Consider the following 22,836-nt stretch of genomic DNA (forward strand, 5'->3'; position numbering starts at 1 on the left):
GAAGAGAGCTGGCAGCGGAGTCTCAGACCTGTACAGCCAGTGCCTACAGCACCCTCCTCGCCCTTCTTCCTGCAGAAGAAAGAGCTGTCCCGAGAGAACTGCGGAGGAAAGCACTGCTGCAGTCTAAAAAAGCTATCGCGCTTACACGAAGGGACTAGGAATAAGCTGCAGTACGTTAGCTTTCTTCTCGTTAAAGTACAAGGAATGGCTGCAGTGAGAGAACCAAAGCCTTCGCCGAACAGATAAACAGTCAGGAAACCTCTGTACAACAGATGTTTGCGGGAGCTTACTCAAACGGACACCTAAGCTCTTGTCTTCTGCGGGGAAGAGGAGAAACCTTCATCGAGGAGCTATGTTACAACACGGGAAGGACGGACAGACGGAAATAAGCAGCTAAAAAACAGTTGCCTTGAAAACAAAGCTTTCCTGTGTGCCCCAGGCCAAGGATCGGATCAGCTGAATTCCGCGTATGTGGGAAAAGTGAATTCAGGACTTTTTCCTACCCAGATTTTGGCGGGGAGCAGGCACTCACTCCCCTTCCCCCATCGTTCCTCCTCGCATTAAAGCAACCCCAGGGTGCTCCTGGCTGAGCGCCGTCGCTGCTGAGCTGGTGGAGAAACCTGGAGGGAGCCGTGGCCGCGCCGACCAAGCCCCTTCCCCGCATCCCCTCCTGCCTGCAGCGGGCAGAGCGGCTCCGAGCCGGGTGGGAGCAGAGCAGCCTGGCCAGAAAAATGCATTTCCCTGTGGGGACCCAAGCGACGAGGTGCGGGTGGGTGCTGTGGGGTTTGGGGAGCGTGCCTGGCGTGTGGTGCAGCGCGGCCGGCCTCGGCGCCGGCCCAAAGAGCTTCTCCCGCTGCTGCCTTCGCCCCGCACGTCTCAGCTCACCTTTTACGCAGACACAGACACAAGACAGACATGCACACACACCGTCCACGAGGAGAGAGCGCGGCGCACAAACACGTGGCATGAGTCTCTGTACAAACGCGCCGAGCGCATTAGGACCGGCAGCAGCCCGAGCCCCGCACTTCCTTCTTCACGTAGTCGTGGAGCTTGAATTTGGGCTCGTTGGGCAGCTTCATGGACCTGTGCTTCAGTTCCCTGCAGGGAGGGGACAAGCGTTACCTTTCTGCCCACGCCACCTACTTCTAAGCTGCCCGGAGCAGCTCTGCTGAGCTAAAACCTGGTCTAAGAGCTTTGTTAGACCCCCGGGGAAGCATCCCGCAGCTCTTTGGGATGGGCCACATCCGCGGCACAGCCGGGACCGCTCACTTACTTGGCGATGGCTGTGAACGCCAAGTCAACATTTAGGCCGCTTTTGGCGCTGGTCTCCATGAAGGGCACGCCGTACTCCTGCAGGACGAGACGAGGAGGAGGTGTGAGGGAGGCCCACGGGGGACACGAGTCAGCTCCCAGCGGGCACAGCGGGCACGGCGCCTGCCGCGGGGCTCAGCTCAGGGGGAGAGGGGTCCGGCCCTGCAGGGGGGGAAAGCTGCACGAGGGGTGACAGGTAAAGGAGTGCTCATTCTTCAGAGCTTCAGGATAGGACTGAGAGGCAAGAAATGGCAGCAGAAGCTTAAAGAAAGAGCAGAGGTGGAAGGAGACAGGAGAGAGACGAGGTCTGAAGGTGGCTCCCAGGCAGCTGCCTGGCTGTGTGCTGCCCCCCGTCACCCAACAAGTGGCTCTGCTGCAGCAAAAAGCCAGCTCCCCTACCTTGGCTAATTTTTCTCCATCTTCCCTTTTCACCACTCTGTCCTGGGCTGAATCCACCTGCCAACAGCAAAGAGCAAGCTGGGATGATTTGGGAGGTCAGCATCGGGCAGCCCCCACGTCCCCTGCACCCTCCTGCCCCCACGCTCCCAAACACGGCCAGCCCGGGGCTGCCGGGGCACAGGGCAAAGCCCCTCTGGCTCCCCTCTGCTCAGGGTTTTGGGCTCTGCTGAATGCTTTTAAGGGCCCTGACTCCCTGCTCCTGCCTTTCTGCCACAGCCCACGTGGTTTTTTGGGCACCACGTCCCATGGGCAGGCTCACCCTGTGTGCATCACGGGGATGCTGGAGATCCCCGCTCCAGGCATGTCCGAGGGGACTCGTGGCTCTGTGCCACACATCCACACAGACCGGGTGAGGCAGAAGGAAAAGCAGTTTGCTCACAGCAGCAGGGGGAAGCAGCAGTGCTGCGCTGCTCCTGCAGCAAGGGGAAGCCGGGGCTCAGCGGGGATTTGCAGGATGGGCACAAGAGGCTCCTTTTGTCTCCAGCACCTTGACTCACCCCCGTATTCCCAGGAGGGGCTCTGCAGCACAGCAGCACGCAGGGCTGGAGCCAGCTCCCATGCACCAGGAGGGAGATTGGGTTCCAGCAAGCAGCAGGGCTCCCAAACTGGAGAGCAAGCAGCTGCCCCAGGCCAAACAGACACTTTTGGTGGCTCTGCTGGCCCAAGATTTGCAGCTAACCAGGAATCACCACCCGTGTGTTATGCCCTGATGGCACCTGCAGCACCCGCACAGGACCATCAGCAGAGGCAGGTCCAGCTCCGCCAGGCTCACCTTGTTTCCCAGTAGCATGAGGACCACGTCCTGCTGCGCGTATTCATGAATCTCTGTCAGCCAGGCCTGGGGGGAGACAAGCAGAGAGAGGCTGCCGGGAGCAGTGGCTCCAGGAGGAGGAGGAGGAGGATGGGGGCTGCCCAGGGCCTGGGCACTGAGACCCCTCCGTGGGGACCCTGCCACAACCACGCCACACCGGGGGCTTTACACAGGCACAGGGAGGAGATGGCTGGGGGCGAGATGTAAAATGAAAAGCCCAGCTCAGAAACTCAGCTGGGCACAGCAGGAACCGCAGGCAGGGAGCAGCCAGGTCCCACAGACCCCCTGCACACCCTGGGGTCTGCCCACAGGCATTTACAGGACCCAAATTTCCTCCTTGGCTGGAAGGCTGCTATTGGGGAAATTCACCATCCTTGTAGCAGAAAAAAAAAATAAAAATCCCTTTGTGTTTGTAAAGCACAAAGCCAAGGGTTTGCTCTGGGCTGTGCCCCCTGCCTGCTTCACTGCACGATCAGGCAGCACGTGGCGAGCCTGCCTTCCTCTAATCCAGCCTAATTGAATCAAACCCACCCTAACTCCCCGTAATCCCTCACCCCACGACGTGGGGGGAAAATCTTCGAGTAATTTTCGTGGAGGAGTCACAAGTTCAGCACGAAACGCCGCTGCTGGCCGTGCCCCGCTCCCCACACCTGCAGGGAGCACCCCCGGTGCCCTGGGGCAGGGGGGCAGGAGGATGCTGCGGGGCAGGGACACAGCACGATGCTCCCGGGGCAGGGACACAGCACAATGCTGCAGGGCAGGGTCACAGCATGCTCTGCCGTGGAACAAGGGAGCGCCTCGTTCCTAGTGGCTGGCTGCGCTCGCTTAGCAGGAGCGAGCTCCCCAGCTGGTGCTGTAATTAACGCGGCACAAATCTGCCGGTGCGGTGAGTCTGTCGCCCCTTCCACGTGCCAGGAAAGGGAAATGTTCTCCGCGCGTCCTCCGACGCCCCAGCACCGTCCTCGCTGCCAGCCGGCTGCGCGGCACCGCTCGCAGCCCCTCGGAAGCGGCCGCGCTTTGCGCCCCCGGCACACAGCTCTGCTCCGGGCTCCCTCCGGTTGGGACCCAGCTTTTCCCCAGTCCCCAGACCCTGCTCATCTCCAGGGCTGGCACAGAGCACCACCACCACCACCAGTAAATCCCGGTGCCCAGTGCCAGCGCGCCGAGGGTTTGCTCTGAGTGCTTTCAGGGCTGTGGAAGCTGCGGAGCCTCTGCGGTGCCCCGGCAGTGCAGGAAACCCACGGAGCTGCCCGAAACCACCAGGGAGCACCGCACGTACCTGGATGTTGTCGAAGGACGCTTTGTTGGTGACATCGTAGAGCAGGAGCAGGGCTGCGGAGAGAGCAGGGGCTCGTTAGTGCTGGCACCGTGCCCCCCCTGAGCCCCCAGCCCCCGGAGTGCTCACCGTGGGCATCCCGGTAGTAGGCGTGCGTGACGCTGCGGAATCGCTCCTGCCCCGCCGTGTCCCAGATCTGGAGGGCAGAGGACAGACAGGGGTCAGCTGCATCCCGCGGGGCAGAACGAGCACACGGCACAACCCCACAACATTCCCTCAGCGTTTCGCTTCTAGCAGCAGCCCAGGGGCTGCTCTGTCTGCACCGTGAGTGCCTCGCGGCTGCAGGGGGGTTCTGAGGCCGGTAAGAGGAGCGGTGCCAAGCGCAGTGAATGTTTAAGCAGCACCTCCCTGCCCCTCAGCACGTCTGGCCGCGGGGACGGCGGCGTGCAGCAAAGGGCTCGCGACGCGTCCTTAATAATCAGAAAATCCATCCAGCAGATGGATGTGTGGGGACTCGTTACTTTAATTTATCAGCTCTTAATGCTGCGATATGTTTCCAGAGTGCCACGCTGCTGTCGGGGGAAGATCGGTGCTAATGGCGTTATTTGGCTTCTGGCACAGGGGTCAGGAAGCAGCTGGGGCTCGGGGCGAGCTGCTGGGGCTCTGCCTGCTGCCGGGGCTTTTTGGAGGGGCTGGCAGGGAGGGACAGAGGAGGGGGTGCACTGCACACACGTGTACATGCACGCAACGACAGCTTCCAAGCAAGGGATGGAGATGGGAACCAGCTTTTGGGGCTACTCCTGGCCCATTGGCTCCCAGGGGTTTTACCGAGCCCCGAACACCGCAGGAGCTGCTCCAGGACCACGGGGACGCACCTGCAGCTTCACCTTCACCCCATCCACCGTCAGCACCTTATTCTGAAAGAGAAGAGAAGCAGCGGTGAGGCCGCCCGCCTGGCAGCTGCTGCCCCGCGCCTGCACCGGCTCCACCGCTGTGTTTATGCTGATTTTCTCTCCCCTTTTCTTAAACTTGCATAAATTGGTCACAGCGCCTGTTGGAGTCATTTGCATGGTGGCACAGTGAGAAGATCATTTCCCGCGTCTGCTGCAAGTTACATATATTTGGATACTTAAATCTTTGTGTCTGCACCGCTGATTTAGTGTGCTGCGCAGCTCAGGCTAGACCACCTCTGGCAATAAATTAATGAGTGCCAGCATCCCATCCTAATGGCCTTCAAAAGGCGCAGCTAACTACTCCATATTCAGTTAGCAACGTAAAAATAACTCCTCTGCCTGCCACTTTTGCTGATTTTTCTCCCAGCAAGCACCGCTTTCCCTCTTGGTTTGTTTTTCCCCATTTTGCTCGTGTTTGGCAGCAGGGCTGGCAGGGAGGAGCAGGAGGGGCCGTGCCCCTCTGTGCCATCCCCCCGGTGCTTGCCTGGGGCTGAGGCGCAGGTTCCTGCGAGATCCAGCAGCAGGGAGGGAGCAAAGCCAGGTTGGGAAGACATCACCCATCCCACAGCACTGCAAGACCTGCGTGTTTGCAAGGGCAGGGGCTGGGCACCACGGGCACCAGCAAAGCAGTGCCAGCTCCTCAGATCCTGTTTTTCAGAGCCAACAGGAAACATTTTACGACCACTGGGACGGAGCTGGCAGTGGTGTGGGATGGGGGCATCATGAGGTGAGTGGGGAGAGCCTGGCCAGGGCCGCACTCTGACCGCACACCGAGCGACCGCAGCCCCGCGAGCTGCAGGCAGCTCTAAACGTTCATCAAACCCAACCCTAAAGATCAAACAGCCCCAGAGGACGGAGCAGAGAGGAGATTAATTTGCTTGCTAGATCGACAGAAATTAGCACAGTAATCACCAGGGTGTGATTAAAACAATCCCAAGCAGTGGTGCGTGACGGGGCTGGGTGTGCTGGGGACCGGCACCTGCTGCATTTACGACTGAGCCGGAGCCTGCAGCCAGCGTGTGGAGCTCCCCGGGGTGCACAGTGCCACATGCATCCCCTCTGGCAGTCCTGTGAGGTGACCTCAGCAGCAGGCACGGCCACCAAGCACCAGGCAGAGCTCGGCAAAGCGCCTCTGCCCCACGGAGAGGCAATCCCAGTGCCTTGCGTGCTGACCTGCCGCAATTACCCAACGCCACAGGATGCTGGCGCTCGGCATCACCCGCCAGGACAGCGCTGGCAGGGCTCTGCCTCTGCGTTTTGATGTTTTTAATCAGGCCAGAGGTAAGATCTCAGCTCCTGCACAGCCACGCTCCTCCAGCAGCGAGGATGCGGGCGAGGAAGAGAGGAGCGGAGTCAACAAGCGCGCTAAATTTACACCGTCTGCTAAAGCAGGCGCAGGGGAGACGGTCGCAGTTTATAAATACCTTCAAAGGCAGCGATGGAGATGAGGGAGCGGAGTGATTCACGGCCCTGGAAGGGGTAAAAACGGGCAGCCAGCCCACGGCTGGGAGGGGAAGGGGTGTGGGTGGTGCACACTCTTGCACAGGGCGCTGAGAAAACTCCTTGGCAGGGGGCTGCAGGCGCATGGTTCGTGGCAGGGGAACGGAGCGGGTCCGTTGAGGGTGCCAGCACCACGCGCTGTCTGCAGAGCCGAGGGTGAATGTAAAGGGGCTGGAGCAGCCACACTCCACAGACACCGCTCACACCGTGTCAGGGATTTGCAAAATGTTTTGGTGCTGAAATATGGCGCCATCGGCTGCAAAGCCACGGCAGCTCGGGGGAACGCACAAAGCGCAAGAGACCGCGGTGTAACAGCACCCCGGGGGGAACAGGACCCCTCTGCTGGAAAAAAGAGCACAGTGAGCAAAGGGGAGAAGTCCCAGTGCGGACCCTAAAGTCCACCACTGCCAGTGCCCCCCCTGCAGTGACAGCCCCTTGTGAAGCACACGGCGCTGGCCCCACGCTGCTGCCTCATACCAGTCCAATCCATGCAGGTTCTGTAGGTGCAGGCTTCCTGTTCTGCAAGAGATCTCATTTCCATGCCCTGTTTGCCCTCAGAAATCCCTGGTGAGCTCCGATGGCCCCACACAGGCCAGTACAGCCGAGCCAGAGCTGCCCCCCTGCAGTCAGGGAGCAGGGTCTAGCCCCCAGCCCACCCCTGGCCCACCACCTGCCCAGCGCAGAGGGGATGGGACTGGGAGGAAGGCATCACCCCGCAACAACCACAGCCACGAGCGAACGGCGAGGGACAGCCAGTCCTCACTAAATATTTCATAGCACAAACCTCGCTGCTGGATGAAAGGCAAACCTCTACTGGCAGCCGGAGCTGGTTTCCTGCGGGCGACAGCTTGCAGCTGCCTGCAGCAGGAGGATCTCGGGGAGCAGGAGCTCGTGGCCAGCTCCCTGCCCCAAGCTGATGCACAAACCGGGGCCAGTTTGCAGCCGACGGCCGTGCCCAGGGCTTGGCTCACCCCAAACACGGAGCAAGCAGGGCGCAGCAGCCCCCGGGTGGGAAGGACTGCTCCTTGCCCCCGTCCTCGTGGTGAGCGATGCCGTGAGCGCAGTGCCAGCAGCGGTGGCAGCCGGGTGACCGGGCACTGCCAGCGGGGACCACGAGGCGTGTGACGAGTGCCACGAGGGCTGCAGCTCCAGCACCGCACCTCGTGCGCTGCCTCCCCTCTGGAGGAGCTTAATTAAAAGCAAAGCTGGCAGCAGCAGGATTCAAACTAATTAGGACTGACCTACATTTTGTGCTGGGGGGGATTCTTAAAATTAATTGCAATCTAGAAGAGCAATGAGGAGCGTGTGCACCCAAGTGCTGCTGGGCCAGGCTGGGGAAAAACCTTGAGACCCCAGGGTTTCAGCGGGGTCTGGGACTGGTGCTGGCACAGTGTGACCGTGCTGCAGCCCCCCCGGCTCCCCCTGCAAGGAGCAATGGGGGGCTCAGAGCCATGGCACGGACTACACAGTGTGCTCAGGCAGGTGGCCTGAAGGGTCCTGGAGATCACGGGATGTGCCAACAAGGGGACACAAATTCCTGTGCATTTGCAAGCCTTCCCAAGTGCCTGTTTTCAGCCCCTCCAACTTGTAGAGCGTTTATCTACCAGCAAAGTTTGGGCAGCTGAATTTGGAGCAGAAAGGTGGCTCGGGATGCTCCTGCTCATCTGCTGCAGGACCATCGGGTCAATGCGAGCAAAGGAGCACTGCAAGTGAGCATGTGCTGGAAGCAAAACTCAGGTAAAAGAAGAAAAAAAAAAGCCGAGCAGAAGCAGGACAGGCTGGGTGAAAAAAGGCAACGGCACCACAGGGCAGGGCTGCAGCCAGCACCGCGGGGCGGCTCCAGCAGGTACCCAGCGGAGGGGCTGCCTGAGCCCACCCCAGCAGCAGGGCTGCCAGCTCCCAGCTTAGGGAGCTACACTTCAATGCCATACTCACAGTCTTTAAAAAGCACAGCTGGGTGTTTTAGCGAACAATAAGCAGCCAAAGACAAAAGCCAACATGCTCCAATGTACCGAAACACAAACCGCGCTGCCGGCCCTGAATGCAAGGAGGAGCCGTGTTGGATTGCTGCGGGTTTGTTCCTCATCTTGCACAGTTTAACATAAAGGAGGTAATACTCACAGCAGGCCCCCCCGCTACGCAGAAGCAGGCAGGGAAGCCGTCCACGCAGCTCAGCTGTGCTGTCGCTCCCTGCTTTCAGGACAGCCGTGCTTACCCGTCCCTTTCACAGGGCTTGGGCGGAGTTAGGAAATGTTTTCTGGTGGGAGTAGCGGTGGAACGCGTGGAGCGCCTTTGTTGGAGGAAACAAGCTGCTTGTAAGCTTAAATACTCCTCGGGATGACAGATAAATAAAGCTGGAACCTTGCAGACGCAGGGGAAATTGAATTTCCAAGTGCAGGTTACTGCAGTTAGGGGCTGCGTTAGCCACGCACCAGCAGCCCCGCAGCACGGTCCCAGCCCGGTGACCCCAGCACAAGCTCTGCCTTTTGGAAGCAGAGAGGAGGGGAGGAAGGCACCCACTGGCAGAACAAAACCCCGCTGCTCCCCCAAGCCCTGCTGCTCTCGGGACACTTCGTTTGTGGCTGCTCCTTTGGGGACATCCCCGGCATGGGAGGGCAGCAGGGCAGGGAAACAAACCCGTGGTGAGCAGTCGCACACACAGCCCTGTCCTGGCTTGTCCTGCTCTCGGCCTCTGCAGCTTTTCCACACATTAGCTCATTAATTAAAGCCTTAAAGATTAAATTGGATACATGGATTAACTCGCTTCGCAATTAAACCGACAAATCACAAGCTGCTTGCTGAAACCCTCTGACACCAGGGAATAGAAACCAGCCCTGGCTCCCCGGCACCCCGAGGGCTGCCTTGGATGACAGCCCCACCACAGCGTCCCCCTCTGCGCACACCCGGGTGGCACGGCACAGCCTGGGCACGGCCACCTGTGGAGGGCTGGAAAGAGAAAACCCCAGGGCACGGGGACCCGGCAGCTCCCCAAGGAGCCCCACACCCCCTCCCCGTGCCAGGGGCTGCGGCTGTGCCCACCCTGCTGCTGGGGGGTCATCCACAGGGGCAGGTCCCCACCACACCACCATCTCCACGTCTAGAATAGGGGAAAAAAAAAAAAAAAAAAAAAAAAACACCACCGAATGTCATTAGTGCGCTCTGAAGGCAGCAGCATCCCACCCGCCTGCGCCCGCGCTAATAAGCGGGAGGGCGAGTTCCTGCGGAAGGGGGAACAATTGCATTAGAGAGCATACATCAAACCCGACCAGCGACGGCCGGGGCACTCGCCGAGTTAATTAGCGGCGGTAATGGCTGAGCTGCGGGCTGCAGGGCTGCCAGGGCCACCACACGGCCAGGGCTGGGTGCACTGCCAGGGCTTTGGTGTGCCAGCCGTGGCTGTGTGCGGGGTCCTGCCGGGTTTGTGCCGAGGAGAGACCCCAAATCTGCTCTGCAGAGCCCCAAGGAGCCCCTGCCCCGGCTGCTCCCCCCACAGCACGGTGAGCACAAGCACCCCACAGTGTGGCAGGGACACTGCTGTGACGGGGCCGTAGCAGACAGACAAACACACACCGCCCCTGAGAGTGGCTATGAAAATGGATTAAGGATCGATGTGGAAATCTGCCCAGAGCAGCAGGACACGGCATTCAATTTGCTCATTAAAACCCTGGAGTTTTCCCCCCAACACGCACGTGCCGCTGCCAGCGAGCTGGTGCTGGGTGCTCAGCGCCTCCTCCAGCCACAGCGAGACCCCATGGAGATGGGAGCGTGGCACAGGGCTCCCAAAGGCACCGGGAACAGGAGGTGTCAGTGGGCAGGATGGGGGCTCTGTCCCTGAGCATGGCCGTGCCCGAGGCTGCTGTATCATGCCGGGCCTCCAGGAAAAGCTGCCCAGGCATCTTGTTTGGGAAACTGCTCTGACAGAGCTGATTTAAAAAAAAAAAAAAACAAAAAACAACACCTTCTGTTGTGTCCGATGGGGTAACAAACAAGAAGAGAGCACGAGGCCCATACTGCACAAGGAGCTGCACTTCTGAAATCAAGATCCATTAAGAGAGATAAATTGGAACCAGGAACAAATATTTAAGTTTCAGCAACCGCAAACAGACACCAGAGCAGCACGAGCACTGCTGAGCTCTTATCTCCCCTCGCACGAGCTCTCAGAGCACGCGGTGCCAGGCTGCTGTCCCTGTCCCAGTGTCACAGAGGAGCGCAGGAGCTCGTCCTGTGCGTGCAGCCAACGCTTCCAGCACGTTTTGTCTGGATAGGGAGAGCAAACAGCGAGCCCAGCAGCCCAGAGCTTAGGGATGAGCATTTGAGGAGCCCGTGCCATGCAGCAGAGGAGGCAAAGCAGCCCCACGCTGCACCTGAGCCTGCACAAACCTGCTGGGAAGCAGGGGAGCACGGCAGGATGCAGGCAGCCCTGGCACATCCCCCGGGGAGGCCGGGACACCCGGGCAGCCACCAGGCCTCGCAGCGGTGCCCTCCGCATCGTCCCATAAATCTTCTGCTCGGAGAGCAAGCTCGGCCATTTGTCTGCCAGGACAGGCCGTTAGTCTCCTCGGCAGCACCGTGCGCTTCCGCTCTGCTGCTAAACTTGGAAACTTTTGCCTTTTTTCCCCCCAGGACTCGCACACCCTGTGTGCAGCAGAGCCAGCCTGCCCAGCCCCGCTGCCGAGGTCCTTTCCAAAATGGGACCAGGCCAGACCCCACCATCAGCACACGAACACGGCACCTCGCCACGGACACTGCTGGGGCCATCCCTCGCTGCCTGCCACCCCCGAGGGTCACCCTGCCGTGTCCCCTCTGCACACCAGGCCCTGCACCACGAGCGGGGCTCAGCACCACCCCACAAGCAGCCCCGGGTGCCGTTTGAGGCCCAAGGCACAGGAGCCCGACTGCCCGTCTTCCCGAGAGCCACGTTCGCTACATTAAAGCCCAATTAACATCTGCCTGGCTGCCGGCCCTGCAGGAGATAAGAGTCAATCCTCTTTTTAAAGCAGACACACCGAAGAATTAGTGACTTATCATCTTCTATTCACATCAGTCTGCACATAAAAGGTTTTTCTGGCAAGAAGGAGAGAGCCGTGTCTTAGGGACAGATTAGGGGTAAGAGGATCTGTTTAGGATCATGTATTGTAAAAGCAAGCCCTGCTCTGCTCCTCAGCATCTCCCTCGGGAGCCGTGCCTGGCAGAGGTGGCCCCAGGGAAGGAGCAGCCCCAGTTTGGTGCCCTTGTTCCCAAAGCTCTCCCTCCTCAGCCTGGGCTGCTCCACTGAACAGGAAACTCTGTGCCTCTGGGTTGCATAGGATGGTGGAGAGAATGGCTCGCCAAAAGAGAAACGGAAAGAAGAGACTCACTTATTGCCCTAAAAATGTGCAGGAGAGGATCTCCTGCAGAGGTCCCACAGCCCAGAACTGCTCAGACCCTGCCCAGCCCTGCAGAGACCACCGAGAAGCAGAAGCCTGCAGAATGCTGCAGTGCATCCCAGCGCTGGTGCTGAGGTGCAGGACGGGTCCTGGGAGCCCGCAGAACCCACGGCCACGTCCTCCTCCCACCATGGGCACACTGCGTGGCAGCTCCCCCGTCCCAGCTGCATTACTCAGCCCTTCCGTCTCCTCCACTTTATAAAAGGGGAGAGATTTTTAAAAATATCCATGCTTACTTCTAAACCAGGCAGTCTTGGAAACAAAGGGGGCAGAGATGGCTCACACAGATCCGTGCCAATACTGGGAATAAGAAACGTGGTGCTCAACAAACAGATTTATCTTCATTTTCTCCACCGAGGCCATACCATGCGGCAAAGCAGAACAGGAATCTTTACAGCACATTTATTGTGGTATCAGTTCCCCCATGCAGCGTACGCAGCGCCTGTCAATGCTACAAGAATGAAAAATGGGTCATCAATTAGTGCCGTACAGGGAATTGTTTACTCTGCTCCTGGGGGAAAACAAAACCTTGCATCGGTTTTTATGCCAGAGAAGCCAGTCCCTGTCAGAAACAGTCTGCTTCGTTCAGGGTTTCTGTTACACCAGCTGGAGGGGGCAGGAGGCAGCAAGAGCCCCGGGATGAGCCCTGTGACCGCCTGTGGCCCCATCGCTCCCACTGCTCCCTCCTGGGAGCCCCCCATGGCCTGTCCTTGGGGCTGGGCCACCCAGACAGCCCCGGGTGCAGCAGATGAGCCGTTCCCCCAAGGCACAGCTCCTCTGTGTCCGGCTCTCTGAAGCTTTCATCACCAATTCCAACCATAACTGGGAAGCAGGGAGCTGGCCAAGGCCCTGTGAGCACCTGCAGCTGCAGAGCATCCTCCCCGCTCCCCCCAGTGCCGTCCCAGGCAGAGCCCCCAGCACACACAGCTCCCACAGGCACATCTCCGTCCCCTGATCCTGCCCCAGCTGGGATCCCAGTCCCAGCATGGCAGCACCCGTCTCACACCCAGCCTTTTGCTCAGCCTGCTCTGCCCCCAGTGCAATCTCAGCTCCAGGGACATGACTTTTCCCAGTGCAGGGAACTGGCTTGGGCTGAACGAAAATGCCCCTGAGAAAGGCTCCCAGGCTGTGGCCGCCACGACTCACCTGTGCGGCCCGGCGTGCAATTAGCTGTAGCTGTAATTACAGCCAGAGGCACGGCCAGGCGGCAGCCAGGCTTCTTCCTATCGGTGGGCTGGCACCTAAATGGATGGAAACTTGCCTGAAGTTTCAGAAATCGCTTTGCAATCCAATTTAAAAAAAAAAAAAAAAATCAGGTCTGAATATCCAGCAGCAAACATCCCAGCAGCATCTGGCAGTACCAGAAGATCTTCTGCAGACAGCACTGCAAACAGCATTATTAAATAGCACTTCTCATCCCTAAAAAAACAGACCTGACAAACCAATCTGTAGCTCTTGATCGCATCCACGCACAAATGCACACATCCTGCACCTGCAACACCAGGCAGCTCTCGAAAGCCATGCTTGTCCTAAGCAGGAACCCAGAACCTTTCAAAGGAAGGATTTAGGGAAAAGAGAGTAACTAACTTACTATAATCCATGTCTCTGAAGTTCATACAAGTCCATTGAGACACTGGGAACGGCCCGTACCAGCTCTCGGTGCTTCATTAAAGCCCCAGCCCACTTGCTGCATCCTGCAGCTGGGCACATGGAGCAGTGGGGGCTGAAGCATGGTGAGCGCCAGCCCCCTCCCTGCAGGGCAAACCCCTCCTCAGCAGCTGGCTGAACCACGGGCACCAGCAGCACCGCTGTGCTCCCGGGCTGTCCGCCTGCAGAGCCAGCAGAACCAGCCCAAAACAACCCGGCACAGACCAGGAGATAAACTGACACCGAGATAAATGCTGCCTCTGCCCTGGGTATGTCTCCACCACCGCCGGGGCTGCAGCTCCAAGCCGCTCGCTGATGGCACAGGGAAGAAGTCACAAAGATGCATCCCTGTGAGCGCTAACGCGGAGCACAGCACGCAGCCAAGGCACTGCTGATGGCAGCTCTGGCTTTGATCTTTGAGAAGAGTTTCTGCTCTCCAGCAATAGCTCCAGCTCTTGTGTTTGTCTTGCTGTCAGAGCCCACTCTTCGCAAGGATTCAACATTGCAGAAAGCCCCGCGGAGCAGCAGTGCCTGCCCAGCTCGCTCCCACCTGCTCCCAACTGGGACCAGCAGAGCCCTGGAGCATCCCACAGAGGGGGGCCAGGAGGCTCCAGGAGGCCAGAGCCTTGCTGCACAGCCCAGCCCCACACCCACAGCCATGCAGAAACCACAGCCCAACAGAGGTGTTGGTGCAGCACACACCAAGGCGCTGGGCTGTGTCCCTGCCCGGCTGTCCCATCGCCCCCGCTTCACAGCTCTGCAGCCCGAGGCCCCTCGCACACCCTGCGAGTGCAGCCACAGCTCCCGAGCACCCCGGGCGTGCTTCAGACACAGAACTGCAGCTGCCCGAGCACGGGCTGGGAAATGAGCACAAGCTGCAGCCTCTGGCCAGAAGGAAACAGAAAACACAACCGTGCGATGCCAAACAGCGATGTGATCAAAACCAGGCTCCTTCGCCCACCAGGGCACGAGGTGCAGAGCCAGCAGGCTCTCCACAGCCTCTTCCTCAGGCCTATCTTTGGCGTCTCAGAACACCTCGGAGGCAATTAATAGCGATAATGCCGTCTGCCAGGCACGGGCACACGGAGTCACCCAGGCCGTGCTGAGCTGCGCTGCTGCGTCTGCACGGGGAGAGGAACGGGCACAGCACCCACAGCCGGCAGCTCCCGGGGTTTGGTCCCATCCTTACCCTCGGTTCCTGCTCCCCCTTTGCTGGATTTACCTTTTTTGCTCTGCCAGAACAGTGCCCTGTCAGTGAACCAGTTTTCCTCAAAAGCAGCAGGTGCTGAAACAGCCCAAATCCGGCACCTCCAGCCCGAGCACCAGGGTAGTGCCTGGGGACACCCAGCCAGCCGGGCTGTGCTCCGGGGAACAGGCGCCTGCAAACCCTTCACAGAAGTGAACCAAAACCCACACGTTGGCACCGTGGCTTTTTTGCCCTCCCAGGAACAGCCCCTGGGAAGCCTGAGCACAGCCGATGGCTCAGGCTGCAGCTGGGGTCTCTGGGGGGGGTCCTGCACCCGCTGCCCTCCCAGCACAGCAGGTCCCGCGGGTGAGCTGAGCTGTTAGCAGCAATTTGACCTCACGTGCGTAATTATTCAGGAGGGAAAAACACATATGCTGTGCATTGACGCCTGCTCGGGAACAAAGTTATTTTAAGCATTGTCAAGCACTTCTCACATTAATTCACGCACATTAATACGTGCAGCAAGTTAATGCATTTAAGACAGACCTGCCTGAACTGACACCCTGCAGAAAACGAGTCGAGGTCTGCTGCCATGACCAGACCTCGTGAAGCCCGGGCCCTACCCTGATGCCAAGGGGTGCCCATGGGGATGTGCCGTGGGGATGTCCTGTGGGGACACGCCACTGCCCGCCCTGCTCCCAAGCACTGCAGCAGGGCAGCAATGCCCGGCCCCTCTCGGGTCCCAGCACAACACGGCCACATTTCACAGCAAATTGTGCCTGGCACTGGGTGCTGAGCGCTGGGGCACCCTGGCACATCTGGGTTAGCAGGGGGCAAGGAGCAGCCCCCCACCGCGTCCCAGCTCTGTGCAGGAGCAGAGCAGCCACCCGAGCTGCTCCGGGTTGGCTTCAGGCCACGTGTGCCTTGGCACTTGGAGGAGAAAGAGAAGCCCACTCATCTGGAACTTGTGATGCGTGATCTCCCGGGAACGCTTCTCTTCAATCGGCTTTCAGAAGCCATTGACTCACACGAGCCCGAACAAACCCACACCAGAGCCAGAGGCTTGAGATGCCTTCAAAACTGCAAAGCTGCTCCCCCGGCACCTCTCCACCTGCAGACCTTCAGTGAGTGCCTGGCTCAGCCCCGGGCACACGGCACAGCACGGCACGGCACGGCACGGCACGACAGACTCACCCGCGTCCCCGCCAGCTCAGCAGAGCTGCCAGCCTTCCCCTGAGGCTGGCACCGCTCGGGGCTGCGTGGGCTGGGCAGCACCACTGCCAAAACCCGCGCTCTGCTCTAAAAAGAGATGCTGTGAGTAGCAGCAATCCCTCGGCACTTCCGCCGTGGCGCTGAGCGAGCGGGGCTGCGTGCGCACCGGGGAGCCTGTGTGAGCTTCTCCAACTTCGGGGCAGGAGGTGAGTGCCTGGCACTCCAGGGCAGGGTAGGATGATGCTGGGCTCCCACAGCCATGACCCAAGAGCACCAGGCAGATGGATGGATGGATGGATGGATGGATGGATGGATGGATGGATGGATGCCCTGCCGGAGAGCACCCCAGCACTGCTGACATACCAGCAGCAGCTCATTCCCACCACGCAGCCACAGTTCTCAGCCCCTGGCACGATGGCAAGGAGCAAGCCCTGGCAGCTCAGACCCAACGCTCAGCATTCCCATCTACGTGGCTGAGCAAGGTCTTTGCCAGCAGGGTCTGCATGCCCCAGCGTGGGCCTGGGTACCCCTCGCAGCCTGCCCTGCCTGGGTTTGAGGGGTAAAAGAAGCACGACTAGGTGTTGATTTAAGGTTCAGAGCACAGCGGATGCCAACAGCTCTCTGTGGCAGGAGGGGAACTGGGAGCCAAGCTCGGCTGATCCCAATGGCCTGTCAGTATTGGGGTGAGCAGCAGCAGGATGGGTGGCACTGGGTGCAGCACAGGCAGAGACCCCCGGGAGGAGAATCACCCGGCAGGTATGGACTGAAAAGCAAGCAGCGATCGCTAATAACAAGGCTCGTGCCACAAAATGGTGCGCGTTACACAAGCTCCTCGCTTGGAGCAGCCATCAGAGAGCCCGCTGGCGAGAGGGGAGGGCGGCGGAGCGGTTTCCATAGAGACACCCGCGTAAGCAAAGCTGGAAAAGCAAAAGCCTCCATTTCCCAAATGTGTCACTTGGGCATAGGAACATCGTGGCTTGACAGGAAGGAGGAAAACATCCTGAGAGGCGCTCAGGCACCCGGCTTAAACCGGGGCTCGCGAGGGTCAGGCTCGCTGCGAGTGAAAGGCTTCTCGGCATCCAACCCGTGCAGGACCGGGTGCAGAAACACAGCTGGGCTTGGATTCCGCCCATTTCACAGCTTTTCATTTAACAGCTTTGACTAAATTAAAAATTAAAAAAAAAAGCAAAATGAAACACAACCCTGCCAGATGTTCACATCAGGACCAGTTGCATCCTAACAGACGCTGCCAGCCTTGTGACCACTGGAAAAAGGGAAAAAGGGCTTTGCTGCTGCTGAGCCTTGTGTGGGCAGTGTTTCCCTCTGCCCTTGCCCGGACCCACCACCTCTCCAACACTGACATCCCACCAGGGGGAAGCCCCCGGGGCTCCCCATTGTGTTTCTCCTTGTCTTTGGACCACCAAGGACCAGGGCGATGTGCACCACCCCCTAAAGCTGAAGGAACAGGAGCTCCTGACACGTATTAGTTACGACTGGGGAAAAACATTTTTTCCTATGCAGGCATAAATATGAAATATTTGCTGTTGCTTCTGAGAGGCTCTGCAATCCTTCAAGGTAATGATTTGGTGCTTAGCCAGGATTAAAAATACTTTATGCCCCTGTTAGACAAACAAAGCCACATGAATTACACTGCTGCTCTGGAGATCACTTACAGGGCAAGCACCAGAGCTCCATCTCTCTTGGATGGAGCCGACGGCAGCGCACGGGACAGCACCACGGCTCCGCAACACCCACCCTGTGCCAAACCTGTGCTCCCAGGGCAGGCAGGGACGTCCCCATGGTGCCACCAGAGCTGTCCCAGGCAGCAAACCCCACCAGCCCCATTCCCATCCTCCTCCTCAGGGCTCTCCGCCAACAACCGCCCCGAGCCCCCTGCATCCCTTGCTCCCCCAGGACGACGCCAACACAATATTTAGCTTCCTCGTGGCGAAGGCGCTGCAGGTAAACAAGCGCTTGATCTTTAAATTCCCCATTACCATAGAAACCAGCGGCCCCCCCACCGCCAGCCAAGGACGAGTGGACAATTGCTCAGCCACGCAACGCGCTGCCAGCTCCTTCCCTCCACTAACATGGCTCCGACGCTCTTGGATTTTTATTATTTATTTTATTTTGAGCCAAAGGGAGACGATCGCTCGCGGGCACAGCCTGTTCTGAGCCGTGGAGGATAACAAACATCAGGCACGGGCTGAGCACAGCCCTTCTGACCGTGGCAGGGCCATGTCTAACTTCACGGCTCGTACCCGACTCCCAGGTGAGAGGACATCAGGAACCCTTGCCTTGGTGCTGGGCAGGACCCAACGCTCAACCACCCACGTACATTTTCCAAACCCAGTCCCTCCTTGGGGCAGGGGCTGAGTTCTGGAGTCAAGCTGCTCTGGGCACAGCCTCAGCACCCACCACAGCCCCCCAGGGGTGGTAGCAATGCCCCAGCACCCTGCCCGGTGCCCACTGCAGCCGAAATGAAGCCCCTGCCCCCCCGAGCACAGACCCAGCACCGGCAGCTGCAAGCCCAAGGGGAGAGGCAGGACCCAGGCGAGCTCCGCTGCGCCCCGCTCTCCCCGAGGCGTATTTATTTAGAAACGTGCTGAAGCCTCCTGGGGGCAAATAATTAATCAGCGGTACTGAGTGAGTCAGCAGCTCAGGGGAGAGGCAGCGGGGGCTCACACGTGCAGGTTTCAGGGCTGCAGCCCACGTTATCCTTGCAGTGCTCGGTGCGGGGCAGGGGCTGAGCACAGACCCCACTGCCTGGGGCAGCACCAGCACCCAGGTTTCTGCTCCCAGCAGCTCAGCACTGTGCCCACGGCCTGGACACCGTGCCCCGAGTGGGGACCTGCAGGGCTGAGCGAGGTGAGCACTGTGGGGCAGGGATGTCCCCAAGCCCCTGTAATGGGGCCAGCGCTGCGGGACGGACACCCCGAGCCCTGCCTCCCGCGGGCCTGGCTGCCCTCCTGCTGCTTTCAAAGAAAAACCCAGTTCTGCACAGCTGAGCTCAATATTTTACCACCAATGAAAGATGAAAGTGAACTTAAGCCAAAATTATTCCATTAAATATTCAAACCATTTAGACTCGCTCTGGCCCCACTGACACACGTTAGTGGCCGTGCCACGCTCCATCACAGGCCCCAGCCCCGCGAGCAGACCCAGCACAGATCCCGGCTCCGTGCCCAGCACCATCGATGCTCCAGCCCTGCTCAGAGCCCCTCACCCCCCCAAAACGGGGGCCAATTTCGCACTGTGCCCCCCATTGGGCCGCAGACCCCGCAGCGGGCTGGCAGGGCACTGCTCTGCATTCCCCCTCCCCTCCAAAGCAAACCCGCAGCACTGCTGTCGGCTGAGATGGGTGCAAGATTTCACAGCTGGATCGGGCACCCAGTCTGTTCTGGGCTGCAGGAGAGCCCCTCGTGTGCTGAGATCAGGGCAGGCACCCTCACAGCACCGCACAAACTCTTTCAGAGTCATCTTAAACAGGCTCTGGGGCTCCAGGCCACTCCAGATGCTCATTTAAAGAGCGACTCGAGCACTTTTCTGCTTTGAAGACATTAATCTTACTTCTTTTTTTTTGCCTTCCCCAAGGCAGGAATTGAGTCTGGTGTCCACTGGGATTACTGACAGCACGCGGGTATCTGCGCTTCACCAGTGTGCTGCAGGATCAGAGCACGCTGAGGAGGTTTATTATTTTTCAAATGCAAGAGCCAAAGAAACATGAATAAAATACTAGCAGATGTGAGAAGAGGGTGCAGCCCGCCACGGGCTCTGCTCTCAGCATCTCTTGGCAACTGAGCCCCTGCATGCAAATGACAGGCTTCATGTGATCAGGAGCAGACTGCACGGCTGTGTCCCTCTGCAAGGGAAGGGAGCAGCAGCTGAAAGCAAAGCAGGGCTCGGCTGCACGGAAAAAAGGCTTTCTGCTCCCCAGAGAGCCTGTCCAGGGAGCGGGGAGCAGGAGCCAGCAGCAGCTGTCGTCCTAGGAACCAGACACTAAGTAAATCAATAAAATAAAGGTGGGCTCCCATGAACAGACCAAGCCCTGCAGGCACAAGCCCTGCAGGCCCCAGCTCACCTGGATTTGGGCAGCACCCGGTCCCTACGGCCCCAGCATCACATCTGCCCCCCGAAACCCAGCAGACGGGGTGGGATGCACCACAGGAGAGCTGCTCTGGGCAAACACAGCTCGGCTTTCCTTACAGCAACAAATGTAAAAGTAGAAAATCAGCTACTGGCTCCTATTAAAATTCATGCAGTGATAAGAAATGCGGAACCAGCCAATTTCAGACGAAGAGCTGCAGGAGAAGCGCGCCCGGCACAGACGTGGGGTCCCTCCCCAGCACGGCACCGCCACCAGGAGGGCACCAAGCGCCCGGCCCGGGTGATACTGAGGTGCCCTTCCCAGGGCAAGGCCACCCTGCAGGGACACCCAGGGGCTGAGGATGTCCTCTCTGTCCTTGCACTCCTGCCCACAGCCCCCTTGGACCAACAGAGCCCACCCCTCATCACACAGGGCCACCCCGCGTGGCAAAGCTTACACGTGGAAGAGACCAAATGCCCAGCACCCTGCTCCTCTGACATTCAGGACTGGTTTTGCATTGAAAGACATGCAGGAATTAATTTATTTCCATTCCTTTCTTCTGGCCTGAGCGGATCCCCTCCCACCTTTTCCAGACTGATCCATCTGGAAATTAGCCCTGCTACGCTCGGTGCCAACCGCGGAGATAGAAGCCAGCCCTCAGCTCGCAGGCAGCTCTGGGTCACACCAGCCCCTCACCAGGAGGCACGAGGACAAGCACCACTCCCAGCACCACCGAGCATCATCCCCAGGACCTGGGCACCTTCCCCTGTGCAGGGTCCCGACCAGCTCGGGGCTGCTCACCCACCTGCCTGCTCCCTCCCTCCGCATTCACACGGAGACCGAGGGCCGGGCTGGCCACACCGAGACCGGGGCCAGCTTTGTTTTGCACACCCAGCCTCCCCAGAACACGGCTCCCTGCCTCTCCTGCCACGCCGAGCTCCCTGCCACCAGCCAGGCAGCCGGCGTCTGCTGTTTGCCGACGGCAGGTGCACACACACACCGCGAGAAACAACCAGAGATGCAACGAAGCTCTTCTGCAAAAATCCAAATTGTGCACCGCTGGTTCCGCCTCCAGAGCGGCGCAGGGCTGGATATAATCAAGAGTCCTTACAGCTCAGGGTCACCGGTGACAGCTTGTGTTATTTACCGTGCCCAGCAACTGTTCCAGCGGGCAGATTAACGGCGGCACGGCCAAGGCTGGAGCAAAGAGCGCTCCCTGCACGGGCACACCCGCATACGGGGGACGCTGTGGGTCTCCCACGGGGCAGCAACATGCAGAAATATCTCCTGTGCCAGTGGGTGCCCGCTGCTGAAAGCCAGAGCCCAGTCTTCAGAGGAATACTCTCTGTGCACTGCTGCCTGCTCACGAAAGCCCCAGGTTGTGCTGAAGCACGAGGCCGTGGCACCAGGTCAGCTCCCTGCTCCTCCTGCAGAAGCAAAAGGGGCTGTGTGCCCACAGGATGCTTGTTTGCTCCTCTGTGTGGGGCAGCAGGAGGGGTGACACCACCACACACCTCAGGGAAAGGAAGAACAGCAAAGCTCTCCCTTACAGCCTCGCCTGGCTGATGGGCACAGAAACCATCTCCCCAGCTAACGCAGAGAAACTCATTAGCACCTCCTTCCAGAGAAAAGGCTCAACTTTAATTTTTCCCTTCGTATTCTTCTCCCTTCAGGCCCAATTAGTGCAAAACCCTTCACTCACCTGGCTCAGCACAGCTTGGGACCAAGCAGGGGCAGTGAGTGCCGGGGCAGAGCGCAGCCCGGGGGCATGGGGCAGGGTGCGCTGCCCCCACACTGCTTTCTCTGGCAAAACCCTCCAAGCGAGCTGCTACCAGACACAAGTATTTGTTGTGCAGCTTCAATTTCTGCCAAGGTTTCTGCCGCATTCCCAAAATTACAGCAAAACGTAGCTCCTCCAGCACTACCAGGAAAATTGGGATTCACACCTCTGACTTACACAGCGGCTCGCTTCCAGGAGCCCTTTTTCTCCCTGAAATTCCTAAAACACAAAGTGAGAAAAGGGCAGGCTCTGGGCGAGAGGAGCCACAGAGCTGGCACCTGGGGGCTTTGGGGCCCATGGGGTTTTTGAGGGTGCAGAGAAGTCCTGGGTGGTTTCAGCTGGGGACAGCTGTGGGGGGTTCCCTGGGGAGCTGCCACGGCACCTGGGGAGGATGAGGAGGGAGACCAGTGCTTGGCACAGCCCTGGCAGCACAGCCATGGCTCACGGGAGGGAATAATTGAGCATCCCATTGTCTAGCAAGGGCTGGAAACCCCAAAGCTGAAGCTGTTGGAGGCAGAGGTGTTTGTTTATCCCGGGTGCATTTCCCAGCCCACATGCTGAAGGGAGGAGCTGCAAGCAGGCGGTGGTGGGACGGGAACACCGGGGGGGTCACAGCTGCCCTGGGGAGCCAGAGCCCCTGCACGGACCTGCAGACACACCAAAACCCCATGGAGGAAACACCAGCTTGTGCAGGGGTTCCTTCTGCAGGGGAAAGAGGCCGGGGAGCCCCAAGCTCCATTTGGGGTGGGAAGGGGGCAGAGAAGCTGGGATGGAAGAAATGACAACAAAAGGCAGAGATCTTGGCTCTGCCCCGGCTCCACCACGTATGGCAGCGGTCGCAGCCTGGCTCTGACCCCAGCAGCTCCCACTGCTGCCCAAACCCTGTGCCACATCCTGGCACCACACAGCACCCAGCACAGCTCCAGCAATGCCCGGCCAAAGGAGAGGGCTGGCTGGCTCCCGACGGGCTGAAAATACTCCCAGAATAAAACTGATTTGAGCAGGATGGGAAGCCAGAGGACTGGGAATCTCCAAAACTAGAAGCTAATAGGTACCATTTTGATGCATTTTTTCCCTAATACCAACATCTCTGTTTCCCTAGCATATTTGGAAAATGAAACACTAATGTTTAGATCAACATCCTTTTTTTTGTTTAAGAGACAATTATAAACAAACCACAAAATGTGA

At 59.1% G+C, this 22,836-nt stretch overlaps 1 protein-coding gene across 1 annotated transcript in view; it reads right to left on the reverse strand.

Annotated features, from left to right (window-relative positions):
- Nucleotides 1-161: 161 nt before the first annotated feature.
- The window catches only part of RAB26 (RAB26, member RAS oncogene family), a 28,439-nt gene continuing 5,764 nt past the window's right edge, over nucleotides 162-22,836 (reverse strand). Inside the window, exons 3-9 of the mRNA XM_084537375.1 lie at nucleotides 4,733-4,774; nucleotides 3,987-4,053; nucleotides 3,861-3,913; nucleotides 2,543-2,608; nucleotides 1,711-1,767; nucleotides 1,274-1,350; nucleotides 162-1,098 (exon numbers count right to left, since the gene is read on the reverse strand). Coding sequence (XP_084393501.1) covers nucleotides 996-1,098; nucleotides 1,274-1,350; nucleotides 1,711-1,767; nucleotides 2,543-2,608; nucleotides 3,861-3,913; nucleotides 3,987-4,053; nucleotides 4,733-4,774 — 465 coding nt within the window. The 3' untranslated portion in view covers nucleotides 162-995. The remainder of the gene's footprint in view (nucleotides 1,099-1,273; nucleotides 1,351-1,710; nucleotides 1,768-2,542; nucleotides 2,609-3,860; nucleotides 3,914-3,986; nucleotides 4,054-4,732; nucleotides 4,775-22,836) is intronic.

The sequence above is a fragment of the Aythya ferina genome, assembly GCF_964211825.1.
Source record: "Aythya ferina genome assembly, chromosome: 15".
Classification (NCBI taxonomy): domain Eukaryota; kingdom Metazoa; phylum Chordata; class Aves; order Anseriformes; family Anatidae; genus Aythya; species Aythya ferina.